At 44.2% G+C, this 17,704-nt stretch overlaps 1 protein-coding gene across 1 annotated transcript; it reads right to left on the bottom strand.

Annotated features, from left to right (window-relative positions):
• Positions 1 to 9,715: 9,715 nt before the first annotated feature.
• Positions 9,716 to 16,819, bottom strand: eaf2 (ELL associated factor 2; the record flags this gene model as incomplete). The annotated part of the gene is made up of 6 exons (XM_079222608.1): positions 16,696 to 16,819; positions 15,781 to 15,875; positions 15,570 to 15,706; positions 10,590 to 10,768; positions 10,194 to 10,460; positions 9,716 to 9,759 (listed from the first exon to the last, which is right to left on the bottom strand). The coding sequence occupies exons 1-6, from the start codon at positions 16,796 to 16,798 to the stop codon at positions 9,716 to 9,718; spliced, it is 825 nt and encodes a 274-aa protein (XP_079078734.1). The 5' UTR covers positions 16,799 to 16,819.
• Between the last annotated feature and the right edge of the window lie 885 nt (positions 16,820 to 17,704).

The following is a 17,704-nucleotide window of genomic DNA, read 5'->3' as shown; positions in this document are numbered from 1 at the left end:
TCAATAAAGACAATAACTAGAATCAATAACTACAGGATCAATAAAGACAATAACTAGAATCAATAGCTACAGGATCAATAAAGACAATAACTAGAATCAATAACTACAGGATCAATAAAGACAATAACTAAAATCAATAGCTACAGGATCAATAAAGACAATAACTAGAATCAATAGCTACAGGATCAATAAAGACAATAACTAGAATCAATAACTACAGGGTCAATAAAGACAATAACTAGAATCAATAACTACAGGATCAATAAAGACAATAACTAGAATCAATAGCTACAGGATCAATAAAGACAATAACTAGAATCAATAACTACAGGATCAATAAAGACAATAACTAGAATCAATAACTACAGGATCAATAAAGACAATAACTAGAATCAATAGCTACAGGATCAATAAAGACAATAACTAGAATCAATAACTACAGGATCAATAAAGACAATAACTAGAATCAATAACTACAGGGTCAATAAAGACAATAACTAGAATCAATAACTACAGGATCAATAAAGACAATAACTAGAATCAATAGCTACAGGATCAATAAAGACAATAACTAGAATCAATAACTACAGGATCAATAAAGACAATAACTACAGGATCAATACAAACAGGATCAATAAAGACAATAACTACATCATCAATAAAAACAGAATCAATAAAGACAATAACTACGTTATCAATAAAAACAGGATCAATAAAGAGGTTAGTTATTCTCTTCATTTATCTTCAGTTATTGATCCAGTAGTTATTGATCCAGTTGTTATTGATCCAGGAGTCAGTGGCCATCAGGGCCTGTAAGTCTTCTCTGCTGACAGAATCACAAAGTTATAGATATTTTATAATGTATTATCATGATGTTCTCATGTCACAGCTCCTCTTCCTCTGTTGCTCTGCTTCAGCCTGCAGCGCATGAAGCTTTTTTAAGGAGAGCTCTCATCCAATCAGATTCCACCTCTGTGTCTCTATGGAAGCAGAGCGCTTCTGGCTGGTCTTCTAGATTAAAGTACATGGAGATGTTATCGTGATGTCATAGTCTTCAACCAATCAGAAGGCTCAGGTAGAAAAATGCACGACCCGCCACTGAATTTCATTAATAAATCAATAACATTTCTTGAATTCAGCTCAATGTAATTCCAAACTATACATAGTGGTTTTTATTATGTAAAGGATAATATAATGTCTTTACCAGGGGCTCGTCACCGATGTTCTCCGGGCCTTGGCGTGCATGTGCTACACGTCGGCAAGTCCTCCAAAGGCGTGTTGAGAACCGCCTCTTCGTAACAGCAAACAGTACGAGTTCCACACCTCGCCGGTATCGCTCTGGGGCTTTGTCATCCGGGCTGGTGACATCCAGGTGGCCTCTACCAACGGCAGAGCAGCTGACTGCCTCCTTCCACTCGCAAGGAACCTCAACGCTCTCCCAGCTTCCCAAACTCCTACCGGCGGTTCATCCGTAACTAGTGACTGTTGTATTGAACACCATTAGTAATATACAAGCGAAATATATGGTTTGGTACATGAGAACATTCAAATGTCACAGATGTGCAAATGTTGGAGTCCTCTCCTGAATGATCTCTGTTCTAAACCCTCTGTAACTTTGTTCTGCTTCACTTTATCAAAGTCAACCTTTGCAGAGAGAATGTTCACATATTGAGTTATGATTTGGGTTAGAGAATGTTCACATATTGAGCTATGATTAGGGTTAGAGAATGTTCACATATTGTGTATGATTTGGGTTAGAGAATGTTCACATATTGAGCTATGATTAGGGTTAGAGAATGTTCACATATTGTGTATGATTTGGGTTAGAGAATGTTCACATATTGAGTTATGATTTGGGTTAGAGAATGTTCACATATTGAGCTATGATTTGGGTTAGAGAATGTTCACATATTGAGCTATGATTTGGGTTAGAGAATGTTCACATATTGTTATGATTTGGGTTAGAGAATGTTCACATATTGAGCTATGATTAGGGTTAGAGAATGTTCACATATTGTGTATGATTTGGGTTAGAGAATGTTCACATATTGAGTTATGATTTGGGTTAGAGAATGTTCACATATTGAGCTATGATTTGGGTTAGAGAATGTTCACATATTGAGCTATGATTTGGGTTAGAGAATGTTCACATATTGTGTATGATTTGGGTTAGAGAATGTTCACATATTGAGTTATGATTTGGGTTAGAGAATGTTCACATATTGTGTATGATTTGGCTTAGAGAATGTTCACATATTGTGTATGATTTGGGTTAGAGAATGTTCACATATTGTGTATGATTTGGGTTAGAGTTGGACCTTACAGCTGCATCATTTCAAAGAAATAATCATCCTGAAAGTGATTTTTTTTATAGGCGGACCTGAAACCTTTTAATTTTTTCTGTGTGTCATCTTCATTTACTCTTAACCAGTAACATATAGACTGATATTTACACATCTGAACTACATCTCACATGTGTACCTTTTATTATAACACCAACATTATTCAAACAGCCCTAGTGGTTGCAGACATACACCCTTTTTAGTTTGGGATAACATTTTCAAGCAGAGGCCTACAATAGTTGGGTTTTCTGTTGGTTAAATAAAGGAACGCCTTTTTTTTTCCTTTTCTCCTATTTAGTTGCATTACAGCCTGGAATTAAAATGTGTAATTTGGCTTGTATGTGAAGGTCCTGCTCGCGTGAGGAGGCGCTTCATGGTTCACCTTTGCTCTCTTTGTTGACTGATTTGACAGCAGTTCAGTAAACTCATCAGAGAAGGTTGCATAGTATTTAGGTGGTCTGTAAATGTTGAGGAATAAAACTTGCGTGGAATTGAGAGCCACATATTCAAAGGAAGTAAAATGACCAAAAGACATCTGCTAGCATTGAAGAGACTCATTATATAAAATATAACTCCACCTCCTTTCTTATGCGCTCTTGTTTCACTCATGAAACTTAAGTTGGGAGGTGTTGCTTCAATAAGAACAGCTGCACTGTTATCTTGGTCTAACCACGTTTCGGTTAAAAACAAAAAATCAAGTTTGTGCCTAATAATGAAATCATTGATTAAAAATGTTTTTCCTGACAGAGACCTGACATTTAATAAAACTAAGTTTAATGTGTATAAAACTATATTTGCCCTATTTCTTTGGACATGCTGACGAGTATTGAATGTTAAATTGGATAAATTTGCAGATTTACTAATGTTACATTACAGCCTGGAATTAAAATGTGTAATTTGGCTTGTATGTGAAGGACCTGCTCGCGTGAGGAGGCGCTTCATGGTTCACCTTTGCTCTCTTTGTTGACTGATTTACAGAAGTGTTGGTCCTCAGTAAGAAGGTTTGCTCTTTTTGTTCTAATGGATTTAATGAAGCCTGAGATCATGTGACCGGTCATGTGACACACAGCTGGACTTCACTAAGTATGTGACTTGTAGCACCAGATCTTATTTCAGAACAAAGGAAGCCGTGAGTAACACAGAGCCGGTTCCTCAGGACAGAGCTGTCTGAGGGCCGCAGCCTCCTGTGAACCAGAACCAGAACCAGAAGCATTTATTGACAAGTATGTTCACACATACAAGGAATGTGTCCTGAGGTGCACAACATTTAACATTTAAGGAAGAACATAAAACAGAGTGCAATAATAATATACAGAATATTCAAATTAAAGTTAAAATTAAAATAAAGTACACGGAATGAAGTGTCATGTGAAAGTGAGTGTATACCCGGCTAAAGGGGCCGAGGCCATAATGAACCCCTCAGGACAGATTACACCCCCTAGTGCTGAGTACACACAAGAATGAGCTCATGCTTCAGCAGGTTATTGGGGTTCAGATCAGGTGAGTTCAGTGAAAAAGCTCACTGACTTAAACATAGACTTTTATGACTTCAATCAGAAAAACAGAACAAATATTCGACTTCCACAAAGATCAAAGATCAAAGACCAAAGACTACGTCCTGAAACTTCACCTCTAAGACCAGCCTCTCCGATATGAAAGCAGAGGTAATGATTAGCGAGTCACAGCTGTGGGTTTTGGCTGAAGGGTCAACAGAAGAACGTCCAGACCTGCGTCTGCTTCTGGGGTCGATCCGGTAAACTGACTCAGTCAGGGAGCCAGAGGTCAAAGTGCAACTGACGTTGGTTTGGGTTCAGGAGTCAACGGTCACTGATGCAAACATCACAACAACACACGTGATGTGTATTGTAGAGCAGTAGTGATGTGTATTGTAGAGCAGTAGTGGTGTGTATTGTAGAGCAGTAGTGGTGTGCATTGTAGAGCAGTAGTGGTGTGCATTGTAGAGCAGTAGTGGTGTGCATTGTAGAGCAGTAGTGGTGTGCATTGTAGAGCAGTAGTGATGTGCATTGTAGAGCAGTAGTGGTGTGCATTGTAGAGCAGTAGTGGTGTGCATTGTAGAGCAGTAGTGGTGTGCATTGTAGAGCAGTAGTGATGTGCATTGTAGAGCAGTAGTGGTGTGCATTGTAGAGCAGCAGTGGTGTGTATTGTAGAGCAGCAGCGATGTGCATTGTAGAGCAGCAGTGATGTGCATTGTAGAGCAGCAGTGGTGTGTATTGTAGAGCAGCAGTGGTGTGCATTGTAGAGCAGCAGTGGTGTGCATTGTAGAGCAGCAGTGGTGTGCATTGTAGAGCAGCAGTGGTGTGCATTGTAGAGCAGTAGTGGTGTGCATTGTAGAGCAGTAGTGATGTGCATTGTAGAGCAGTAGTGGTGTGCATTGTAGAGCAGCAGTGGTGTGCATTGTAGAGCAGTAGTGGTGTGCATTGTAGAGCAGCAGTGGTGTGCATTGTAGAGCAGTAGTGATGTGCATTGTAGAGCAGTAGTGGTGTGCATTGTAGAGCAGTAGTGGTGTGCATTGTAGAGCAGTAGTGGTGTGCATTGTAGAGCAGTAGTGGTGTGCATTGTAGAGCAGTAGTGATGTGCATTGTAGAGCAGTAGTGGTGTGCATTGTAGAGCAGCAGTGGTGTGTATTGTAGAGCAGCAGTGATGTGCATTGTAGAGCAGCAGTGATGTGCATTGTAGAGCAGCAGTGGTGTGCATTGTAGAGCAGCAGTGGTGTGCATTGTAGAGCAGCAGTGGTGTGCATTGTAGAGCAGCAGTGGTGTGCATTGTAGAGCAGTAGTGGTGTGCATTGTAGAGCAGTAGTGATGTGCATTGTAGAGCAGTAGTGGTGTGCATTGTAGAGCAGCAGTGGTGTGCATTGTAGAGCAGTAGTGGTGTGCATTGTAGAGCAGCAATGGTGTGCATTGTAGAGCAGTAGTGATGTGCATTGTAGAGCAGTAGTGGTGTGCATTGTAGAGCAGTAGTGGTGTGTATTGTAGAGCAGTAGTGGTGTGCATTGTAGAGCAGTAGTGATGTGCATTGTAGAGCAGTAGTGGTGTGCATTGTAGAGCAGTAGTGATGTGTATTGTAGAGCAGTAGTGATGTGTATTGTAGAGCAGTAGTGGTGTGTATTGTAGAGCAGTAGTGATGTGCATTGTAGAGCAATAGTGATGTGCATTGTAGAGCAATAGTGATGTGTATTGTAGAGCAGTAGTGGTGTGCATTGTAGAGCAGTAGTGATGTGCATTGTAGAGCAGTAGTGATGTGTATTGTAGAGCAGTAGTGGTGTGCATTGTAGAGCAGTAGTGGTGTGCATTGTAGAGCAGTAGTGGTGTGTATTGTAGAGCAGTAGTGGTGTGCATTGTAAAGCAGTAGTGGTGTGCATTGTAAAGCAGTAGTGGTGTGCATTGTAGAGCAGTAGCGGTGTGCATTGTAGAGCAGCAGTGGTGTGCATTGTAGAGCAGCAGTGGTGTGCATTGTAGAGCAGTAGTGGTGTGCATTGTAGAGCAGTAGTGATGTGCATTGTAGAGCAGTAGTGGTGTGCATTGTAGAGCAGTAGTGATGTGCATTGTAGAGCAGTAGTGATGTGCATTGTAGAGCAGTAGTGGTGTGCATTGTAGAGCAGTAGTGATGTGCATTGTAGAGCAGTAGTGGTGTGCATTGTAGAGCAGTAGTGGTGTGTATTGTAGAGCAGTAGTGGTGTGCATTGTAGAGCAGTAGTGGTGTGCATTGCAGAGCAGTAGTGGTGTGCATTGTAGAGCAGTAGTGGTGTGCATTGTAGAGCAGTAGTGGTGTGCATTGTAGAGCAGTAGTGATGTGCATTGTAGAGCAGTAGTGGTGTGTATTGTAGAGCAGTAGTGATGTGCATTGTAGAGCAGTTGTGGTGTGCATTGTAGAGCAGTAGTGATGTGCATTGTAGAGCAGTAGTGGTGTGTATTGCAGAGCAGCAGTGGTGTGCATTGTAGAGCAGCAGTGGTGTGCATTGTAGAGCAGCAGTGGTGTGTATTGTAGAGCAGCAGTGATGTGCATTGTAGAGCAGTAGCGATGTGCATTGTAGAGCAGTAGCGGTGTGTATTGTAGAGCAGCAGTGGTGTGTATTGTAGAGCAGCAGTGGTGTGCATTGTAGAGCAATAGTGATGTGCATTGTAGAGCAATAGTGATGTGCATTGTAGAGCAGTAGTGGTGTGTATTGCAGAGCAGTAGTGGTGTGTATTGTAGAGCAGCAGTGATGTGCATTGTAGAGCAGCAGTGGTGTGTATTGCAGAGCGGCAGCGATGTGCATTGTAGAGCAGCAGTGATGTGTGTATTGCAGAGCAGCAGTGGCGTGTATTATAGAGCAGCAGTGGCGTGTATTGTAGAGCAGCAGTGGTGTGTATTGTAGAGCAGCAGTGGTGTGTACCGTAGAGCAGTAGTGGTGTGTATTGTAGAGCAGTAGTGATGTGTATTGTAGAGCAGTAGTGGTGTGCATTGTAGAGCAGTAGTGGTGTGTATTGTGTCGCCTAGGGAACCGCGTGTCAAACCTTTAAATGTGACGTGATCGGCGTGTCAATGCAGCACTGAGACCAGTGGTCTGCAGAAGTGCCTGTGACCTTGAACTAGTTTGATAAAGAACCCGACCTTGAAGCCTGTTTGCCTTCGGGGAGCAGAGGACACCATGGGACACTTTGCTCTGGCCGGTAGAAATGTGAGTCACAGTGGGTTCTACTCAACCAGGAACCGCCTCCATCCTCTCTCCTTTCATTGGGAAGGAGGCAGAAACAAACAGAGAGCAGCGAGGCTTTGGGCGAGTGTGTGAGTGTGTGAGTGTGAGTGTGTGTGTGTGAGTGTGTGTGCCACCAACAAAACTTCAGACAGCTAACATGAGCACCAACTGATGGGGCAGAAAATGCTTCTTGTATGACTGAGAACACAAGAAAAGACAAGACGTCGAGTCAGAAACTCTACTGACGTTTAACTGAAACTATTCAACCAGATTGTTAATAAAAAGAATAACTGCAACACAAACACATTTTACTGATCAATCACTTCTATAAAACCAGATAATAACTAAAAGATCAATGAATCACTAAACACGGGTGACCTGGTACCAGAACACCATGCTCCACTTTGCCATCATCTGATCCGTTGTCTTGGACACGAGCAGCACATCTGTCCGCGCCTGTGGGCGCCGGGTCAGATGGGGCGCCGGTGGCCACCGGGCAGTGGAGAGGGTTGGGTTTGGGTTCGTGGTTACAAGAAGCTCCTTGGTGGCGCCGGGGGATGAGGTCCGCCCTGAGGCGCCGAAGGATCTGTTGGGCTCTCTGGGCCGAAACGTCTTTTCAATGCTTCAACGTGAGGATCCTCAGACTCCAGGCGAGCCGTGAGGGTTCTGGTGGAGGAGCAGCTGGAGGTCCTCCCCACCAGCCTGCATGTGCTGTGTGCACTTGGAGAAGGCTTTTGAAAATTATGTCCAAAAAAAACAAAATTTAGGAGAAAAAAAAAAAAAAAAAAATAGAATTATCTTTGAGATTATAAGGTCACAGATTTAGGAGTAAACGCTCCAGAAAGTCTGTTTGCTTTTGTGGGTTTTGGCTTCACTCTTTTCTGTGGACGACGCCATCAAATCAAACTTTTAGTCAGATTCCAGGAAGGAAACCGCAGAATCTTCTCAGCTAACAGCTAACAGCTAACGGCTAACAGCTAACGGACTTTCAAGAAACGTAAATTCAGATTTCACATGAATGTACGTCTTTTATCTCAAACATTCTAAACTTCTTTCTCTATTTTTCTAAACTAAAATGTACTTTGTGTTCAGAATATTAAAATCCTACACAAACAATGGCTCAAAATAATGAATGTAAAAGCACACAAATTATTTAAAATCTTTATTTTGTTCGACACATAGCAAGTGGACCGCCGTCCTTCAGGCCGAGCCGTGTCGTGACAAACAGGAAGTAGATCCGTGTTCCAGCTCACAAAAGGCACATCGAGTTCAGACTCACATCCAGATGCTTGGCTATTAATATATATATATATATATTTATATATTTATATATCAAATATATTAAGCAATTCACCGTTGGTCGAGTATATTTCTAAATATAAATAATTTGATTCAAGTATTGCAGGTTTAAAGCTACAAACCATGACCCTCACTGAGCCACGCTCCAACTCAAACATCACAATGAAAAAGCTGCAAAAATCAATAATCAAAAATCAATAATCAATAATCACCCAGCTGCAGCCTTAAAGGGAGAGGTCTTCAGAAGTGATGCTGCATGAGCTTCTTAATTAGAACAAGTCCATAATGAGTGACTATGTTTACAATATCTTCACCTCTTGACCTTTCTGGTGAGGAACTCCATCTATTGTACTAGTACACAGACCGTGTAGAAGTACCTCATACACGCTGCTGTCCCTTTAAGGAGCTGCACAACATTGGAGTTTCTTTCAGCTCTGTAGTTTCTGGTTTGGTGTCAAACAGCAGCTGCAGACGTCTTCATCAGGATCTGAGCTGCGACTTCTGTCTGCTGACCAAACGTCCAGCTAACGTCCAGCTAGCGTCCAGCTAACGTCCAGCTAGCGTCCAGCTAACGTCCAGCTAACGTCCAGCTAGCGTCCAGCTAGCGTCCAGCTAACGTCCAGCTAACGTCCAGCTAACGTCCAGCTAGCGTCCAGCTAGCGTCCAGCTAACGTCCAGCTAACGTCCAGCTAGCGTCCAGCTAGCGTCCAGCTAACGTCCAGCTAACGTCCAGCTAACGTCCAGCTAGCGTCCAGCTAGCGTCCAGCTGCTCTGCTGTTGTTGATGAAGCAGCTTTAAGGAACGCGTGGTCCTGCAGTAGCTGGGTTCAGAACTCAAAGCAAGACTCGACGGCTCGTCCTCAAACTAAAACTTTCTGTTCCACCGGAAACTAACGCAGCTCAACTCAAAGCTGCTAAGGCACGATGTAAAGTTCATCACCTGGCGAAGCTGAACTGCAGAAACATCAAATCTGAAGAGGAGGAAGAGGAGGAAGAAGACGAAGAGGAGGAAGAGGAGGAAGAGGAGGAAGAAGACGAAGAGAAGGAAGAAGACGAAGAGGAGGAAGAGGAGGAAGAAGACGAAGAGGAGGAAGAAGAAGACGAAGAGGAGGAAGAAGAAGACGAAGAGGAGGAAGAGGAGGAAGAAGACGAAGAGGAGGAAGAAGAAGAAGACGAAGAGGAGGAAGAGGAGGAAGAAGACGAAGAGGAGGAAGAAGAAGACGAAGAGGAGGAAGAGGAGGAAGAAGACGAAGAGGAGGAAGAAGAAGACGAAGAGGAGGAAGAAGAAGACGAAGAGGAGGAAGAAGAAGACGAAGAGGAGGAAGAGGAGGAAGAAGACGCCGCTGGCTTCCTTCATGAGGCCGGCGTCCTCGGGTTCAGTCGCTTTCACTGCCGGACTCACTGAGCTGGAGGTCGCTCTCTGCAACACACAACACACAACACACAAGAATGTTTTCTTTAACCAAAGCGCCATCGTTCATCACACACAGAAGCTGTAAATACCGTCATGATTATCGGGTTGTCATCTTTCCGAAGGTCCCTGAACACAACGCGCGTGCCAAGCGCTTCCATTAGAAAACACAGACGAAACTACACGTTTTAAATTGTGATATTTCATCCCCCCAGAGGAGGCTCTTTTCTGTAATGGATGCAGCTTCAAGATCACGAGATTCTTTTCTCTGTATTGAAACTAAACATCGTTAATAAAACCTGTTTCTGTACGCTGTGACGTGTGTCGATATATTATTATTAGTATTATTATTATAATAATAATAATATCAGGGCGAAATAAAACAGACATATTAGTCACATCAATATGATCTAATACTGATTAAACTTCCGGTCTGGACTCACTCAGCGTGTTCATGAGTCCTCCTCCGCTCTCCTGCTGGCGGCTGGTGCTACTGGCGCTGCTGGTGAGGATAGGCATGCTGTGATTGGTCGTGGCCGGAACCGGAACCGGGGGCGGAGCCGGGGGCGGAGCCACAGAAGAAGAAGCTCGCTCGTCTTCAGAGTCGCTGCTGGAGCTGTCGCCGCTGCTGGAGGAAGAGGAGCTGTTGGAGTCGGAGGAGCTGTCGCCGCTGCTCAGCTGGTCCATGACGCGAGCTTCTGCCATCAGCTCTGAGGACGCACAACAGACGCACAACAGACGCACAACAGACGCACAACGGACGCACAACGGACGCACAACAGCGGTAAGAGAGGAGGTCTGATCAGCACCGTTCGTGAAAGGACGATGAAGTGCGTTACCTCTCTCGATGTCGTCCATGGGGGACGCAGGCGGCGTCTTCTCCTTGGGGGGCGGGCTCTTGGAGCTGGTGGGGGTCTTACTGGTGCTGCTGGGGGTGCTGGTGGTGACCTTCACCTGCTGGCTCAGGCGGCTAGTCTGCTGCTCCAGGCGAGACTGGACCTTACTGCTGCCCTCGGCCCTGCGGACGCACAACCAGTTACACGAGAGACACACAACCAGTTACACGAGAGAGACACAACCAGTTACACGAGAGACACACAACCAGTTACACGAGAGACACACAACCAGTTACACACAACCAGTTACACGAGAGACACACAACCAGTTACACACAACCAGTTACACGAGAGAGACACAACCAGTTACACACAACCAGTTACACGAGAGACACACAACCAGTTACACGAGAGACACAACCAGTTACACGAGAGACACACAACCAGTTACACGAGAGACACACAACCAGTTACACGAGAGACACACAACCAGTTACACACAACCAGTTACACGAGAGAGACACAACCAGTTACACGAGAGACACACAACCAGTTACACACAACCAGTTACACGAGAGACGCACAACCAGTTACACGAGAGACACAACCAGTTACACGAGAGACGCACAACCAGTTACACACAACCAGTTACACGAGAGACGCACAACCAGTTACACGAGAGACACAACCAGTTACACGAGAGACACACAACCAGTTACACACAACCAGTTACACGAGAGACGCACAACCAGTTACACGAGAGACACAACCAGTTACACGAGAGACACAACCAGTTACACACAACCAGTTACACGAGAGACGCACAACCAGTTACACGAGAGACACACAACCAGTTACACACAACCAGTTACACGAGAGACGCAACCAGTTACACACAACCAGTTACACGAGAGACGCAACCAGTTACACACAACCAGTTACACGAGAGACGCAACCAGTTACACGAGAGACACACAACCAGTTACACACAACCAGTTACACGAGAGACGCACAACCAGTTACACGAGAGACACACAACCAGTTACACACAACCAGTTACACGAGAGACACACAACCAGTTACACGAGAGACACACAACCAGTTACACACAACCAGTTACACGAGAGACGCACAACCAGTTACACACAACCAGTTACACGAGAGACGCACAACCAGTTACACGAGAGACACACAACCAGTTACACACAACCAGTTACACGAGAGACACACAACCAGTTACACACAACCAGTTACACGAGAGACACAACCAGTTACACGAGAGACACAACCAGTTACACACAACCAGTTACACGAGAGACGCACAACCAGTTACACGAGAGACACACAACCAGTTACACACAACCAGTTACACGAGAGACGCACAACCAGTTACACGAGAGAGACACAACCAGTTACACGAGAGACACACAACCAGTTACACACAACCAGTTACACGAGAGAGACACAACCAGTTACACGAGAGACACACAACCAGTTACACACAACCAGTTACACGAGAGACGCACAACCAGTTACACGAGAGACACAACCAGTTACACGAGAGACACAACCAGTTACACACAACCAGTTACACGAGAGACGCACAACCAGTTACACGAGAGACGCAACCAGTTACACGAGAGACACACAACCAGTTACACACAACCAGTTACACGAGAGACGCACAACCAGTTACACGAGAGACACACAACCAGTTACACACAACCAGTTACACGAGAGACACACAACCAGTTACACGAGAGACACACAACCAGTTACACACAACCAGTTACACGAGAGACACACAACCAGTTACACACAACCAGTTACACGAGAGACACACAACCAGTTACACACAACCAGTTACACGAGAGACGCAACCAGTTACAGACAACCAGTTACACGAGAGACACACAACCAGTTACACGAGAGACACACAACCAGTTACACACAACCAGTTACACGAGAGACACACAACCAGTTACACGAGAGACACACAACCAGTTACACACAACCAGTTACACGAGAGACGCACAACCAGTTACACGAGAGACGCACAACCAGTTACACACAACCAGTTACACGAGAGACGCACAACCAGTTACACGAGAGACACACAACCAGTTACACACAACCAGTTACACGAGAGACACACAACCAGTTACACACAACCAGTTACACGAGAGACACACAACCAGTTACACGAGAGACACACAACCAGTTACACACAACCAGTTACACGAGAGACGCACAACCAGTTACACGAGAGACGCAACCAGTTACACGAGAGACACACAACCAGTTACACACAACCAGTTACACGAGAGACACACAACCAGTTACACGAGAGACACACAACCAGTTACACGAGAGACACACAACCAGTTACACACAACCAGTTACACGAGAGACACACAACCAGTTACACACAACCAGTTACACGAGAGACGCACAACCAGTTACACGAGAGACACACAACCAGTTACACACAACCAGTTACACGAGAGACACACAACCAGTTACACGAGAGACACACAACCAGTTACACGAGAGACACACAACCAGTTACACGAGAGACGCACAACCAGTTACACGAGAGACACAACCAGTTACAGACAACCAGTTACACGAGAGACACACAACCAGTTACACGAGAGACACACAACCAGTTACACGAGAGACACACAACCAGTTACACACAACCAGTTACACGAGAGACACACAACCAGTTACACACAACCAGTTACACGAGAGACACACAACCAGTTACACGAGAGACACACAACCAGTTACACACAACCAGTTACACGAGAGACGCACAACCAGTTACACACAACCAGTTACACGAGAGACGCACAACCAGTTACACGAGAGACACACAACCAGTTACACACAACCAGTTACACGAGAGACGCACAACCAGTTACACGAGAGACACACAACCAGTTACACGAGAGACACACAACCAGTTACACACAACCAGTTACACGAGAGAGACACAACCAGTTACACGAGAGACACACAACCAGTTACACACAACCAGTTACACGAGAGACGCACAACCAGTTACACGAGAGACACACAACCAGTTACACACAACCAGTTACACGAGAGACGCAACCAGTTACACACAACCAGTTACACGAGAGACGCAACCAGTTACAGACAACCAGTTACACGAGAGACACACAACCAGTTACACGAGAGACACACAACCAGTTACACGAGAGACACACAACCAGTTACACGAGAGACACACAACCAGTTACACACAACCAGTTACACGAGAGACACACAACCAGTTACACGAGAGACACACAACCAGTTACACACAACCAGTTACACGAGAGACGCACAACCAGTTACACACAACCAGTTACACGAGAGACGCACAACCAGTTACACAAGAGACACACAACCAGTTACACACAACCAGTTACACGAGAGACACACAACCAGTTACACACAACCAGTTACACGAGAGACACACAACCAGTTACACGAGAGACACACAACCAGTTACACACAACCAGTTACACGAGAGACACAACCAGTTACACGAGAGACACAACCAGTTACACACAACCAGTTACACGAGAGACGCACAACCAGTTACACGAGAGACGCAACCAGTTACACGAGAGACACACAACCAGTTACACACAACCAGTTACACGAGAGACGCACAACCAGTTACACGAGAGACACACAACCAGTTACACACAACCAGTTACACGAGAGACACACAACCAGTTACACGAGAGACACACAACCAGTTACACGAGAGACACACAACCAGTTACACACAACCAGTTACACGAGAGACACACAACCAGTTACACACAACCAGTTACACGAGAGACACACAACCAGTTACACACAACCAGTTACACGAGAGACACACAACCAGTTACACGAGAGACGCACAACCAGTTACACGAGAGACACAACCAGTTACAGACAACCAGTTACACGAGAGACACACAACCAGTTACACGAGAGACACACAACCAGTTACACGAGAGACACACAACCAGTTACACGAGAGACACACAACCAGTTACACACAACCAGTTACACGAGAGACACACAACCAGTTACACGAGAGACACACAACCAGTTACATACAACCAGTTACACGAGAGACGCACAACCAGTTACACACAACCAGTTACACGAGAGACGCACAACCAGTTACACGAGAGACACACAACCAGTTACACACAACCAGTTACACGAGAGACACACAACCAGTTACACGAGAGACACACAACCAGTTACACACAACCAGTTACACGAGAGACACACAACCAGTTACACGAGAGACACACAACCAGTTACACGAGAGACACACAACCAGTTACACGAGAGACACACAACCAGTTACACGAGAGACACACAACCAGTTACACGAGAGACACACAACCAGTTACACACAACCAGTTACACACAACCAGTTACACGAGAGACGGACACACAACCAGAAAAATGTTCACGCCCCACCACGCTGAATTTGTATTGCACTAACAACATTGTGTTATATTTAGTTAGTACTAAATAGATTATTGTGGAAAACAATAAGCTAATAAAACAATGAGAGCAGATGTGTGAGCATCAGGTTGAATCAGTATTAGTGGCTGTGATGAGCTGCTTTCCTCTACACATCTTTTTAAAAACACTTTCAATTCATGCTCAATGTTGAGCCGAGATCTGTATTCTGTTTGAGAGGCAACAGCAGAAAAGACCTTGGGCGGGGCCTAATATAACCGTAGGGGGCGGGGCCTAATATAACCGTAGGGGGTGGGGCCTAATATGATAGTAGGGGGCGGGGCCTAATATGATGGTAGGGGAAACACTGGGCTGCGCAAAAATATCAATAAAGCCGACTATAGCGACTAGTGTCCTTTAAATCTGCTCAAATCCCTGCGTGTCAATCCTCCTCCTCCTCCAACAGGAGGTGATTCCTGGCTCTCAGTCGCCCACCTGGTCTTCTTCACGGCGATGTTGCTGTTGAGCTTCTCCAGCCGGTACTCGCCCGTGTCGTGGTTCACGATGAGGATGCATTCCTTCATGTACGGCCTCTTGGAGCCCTTGAAGACCGTGACCGGAGCGCTGGAACCCTAGAACAGAAGGGACGGGTCAGAGAACGTTCCCCAGGGAGCGGAGGAACGTCAGCGGTGTGCGGCCTCCTGACCTCCAGGTTGGGCAGCGTGATGGTGACCTGCTCTCCTTTGCCCACTTCCAGCTCCCCTTCACAGGCCGTGTCGATGGAGGCCGGCTTGAAGTCATCTGCACCAAGAAAACAAAGAAACGTTATGAACGTTACACTCAATTAAATATGTATGACACTCAATATTAACAGCTAGAGCATTGTTCTATGTTTTATACATGCATATAAATATAGATCATTGGCTCAATAATGACAACAGTAACATTGTACACATAAAAAAAAAATAATAATAATTGATATATATATAAACACGCATTATTAACCACGGTCGCATTTTTTTTTTTATTATACATATTTAAATATGATATACTCAATATTAACAACTGTAGCTTAGTTGTATTTATAAATATTATACACATTTAAATATATTTGATGTCCGTAATATTAACAATAGTATTGTTGTGTATATATATATATATATATATATATATATATATATATATATATATATATATAGTATATGATCAATATTAACAATAGTAACATTGTTGTATTTATAATTACAAATATTGTTGTATTTGTACATTATATAATATACAATTACATTAATATTGCGCATATACTATATATTATGCGCAATACATAATATAATATATGCTCAATATTAGTTTAGTGGTGCAGTTCCCTGCCGATACCACCAGAGGGCCTTACATTTTACAGCTGGCTCATCAACGGTTCGTTTTAGTTTGGAGTTGCCGTAAAGCTGGCTGTCTAACGTAAAGCAGGCTGGCTAACGTAACGCTGACTAACGTAAAGCAGGACGGCTGCCATAGAGTAACCCTGGCTAACGTAACGTGAGGCAGGCTACATGCTACAGCTAGCTAGCTGCTGCTAGCTCCGGTGAAGAGCCAGACGGGGCTCCAGAAGCCCGCTACTCACATCGCACCGTGTGGAATCCGCTTTTCGGGTGTTTCTCGAACGTGTCTCCGAGTTTCAAGACGTGTTCTTGGTTGTCGAAGTTGGAGTACGCGGTCCCATTCATTCTGAGAGTTCCACGAGCCGTAAACTTTATGCTGCTCGTCTTTATTCGACCACCATGTACGGCAGAGCCTAGTCCCGCCTCCTCTTTGTTATCATTGGTCGAGCGCTCTGTCCCCTTGTTTGATTAGTTCGACGGCTGTCAATCAAGGAATCTTCAGTGACGATGCGCCAGAAGGGAATCGTCATGTTTTCTCATAAAATAATGTCGTGTTTCTTTTAATAATAAACCAGAAATGACTTAATATTTATATTTATTCAGAAATAAATCCATTCATGTTTTACTTTCGGATTATTTAGTTGTGAATGTTTTGTTTTATAAATTATATTTGATAGCTCTTTTGTGTTACCTAAATATGTGTTATTATTATTATTATTATTATTATTAGAGTTTATGTTAAACACGAATGAGCCTGAAACTCACTAACATTTCTCTCTTTTTCCTATATTTAAATTTTCCTTCAAATGTTTTTGATTATCATGTAATATTTGACATGCTTTAGTTGTTTCTGTCATATTGTATTTCATATTTAACGACTTGACGTTGACGGTCCCTGAGCCGTGAACCTGAGCGCTGACATGGAGCTCAACCCCACGAGGCCGAGCAGTGAACCTGATCCTCTGAGCTCGTGGTGTGTGGTAATAACGCAGTAATGACACAGGAATAACGCAAACAGACAAATAAATAAAATAAATGTTTCATTTCCCTCCAGAAGTAAAGCAGACGAGTGAAGGAGGAAACAGCAGAATGTTGTGTCACCACCACCATAACGGGATTTCATTATTTTGGGGGGAATTTTGTGCTTTGACTCAGACGGATCCCATGAAGGGACCGGGTCGGATCCCATGAAGGGACCGGATCCAGAAGGGACCGGGTCGGATCCCATGAAGGGACCGGATCCAGAAGAGA

The sequence above is a fragment of the Taurulus bubalis genome (genome assembly GCF_910589615.1).
Source record: "Taurulus bubalis genome assembly, chromosome: 1".
In the NCBI taxonomy this organism is placed as follows: domain Eukaryota; kingdom Metazoa; phylum Chordata; class Actinopteri; order Perciformes; family Cottidae; genus Taurulus; species Taurulus bubalis.
Note: the sequence above shows the minus strand (reverse complement) of the source record. Positions and strands in the feature narration are given on the sequence as shown.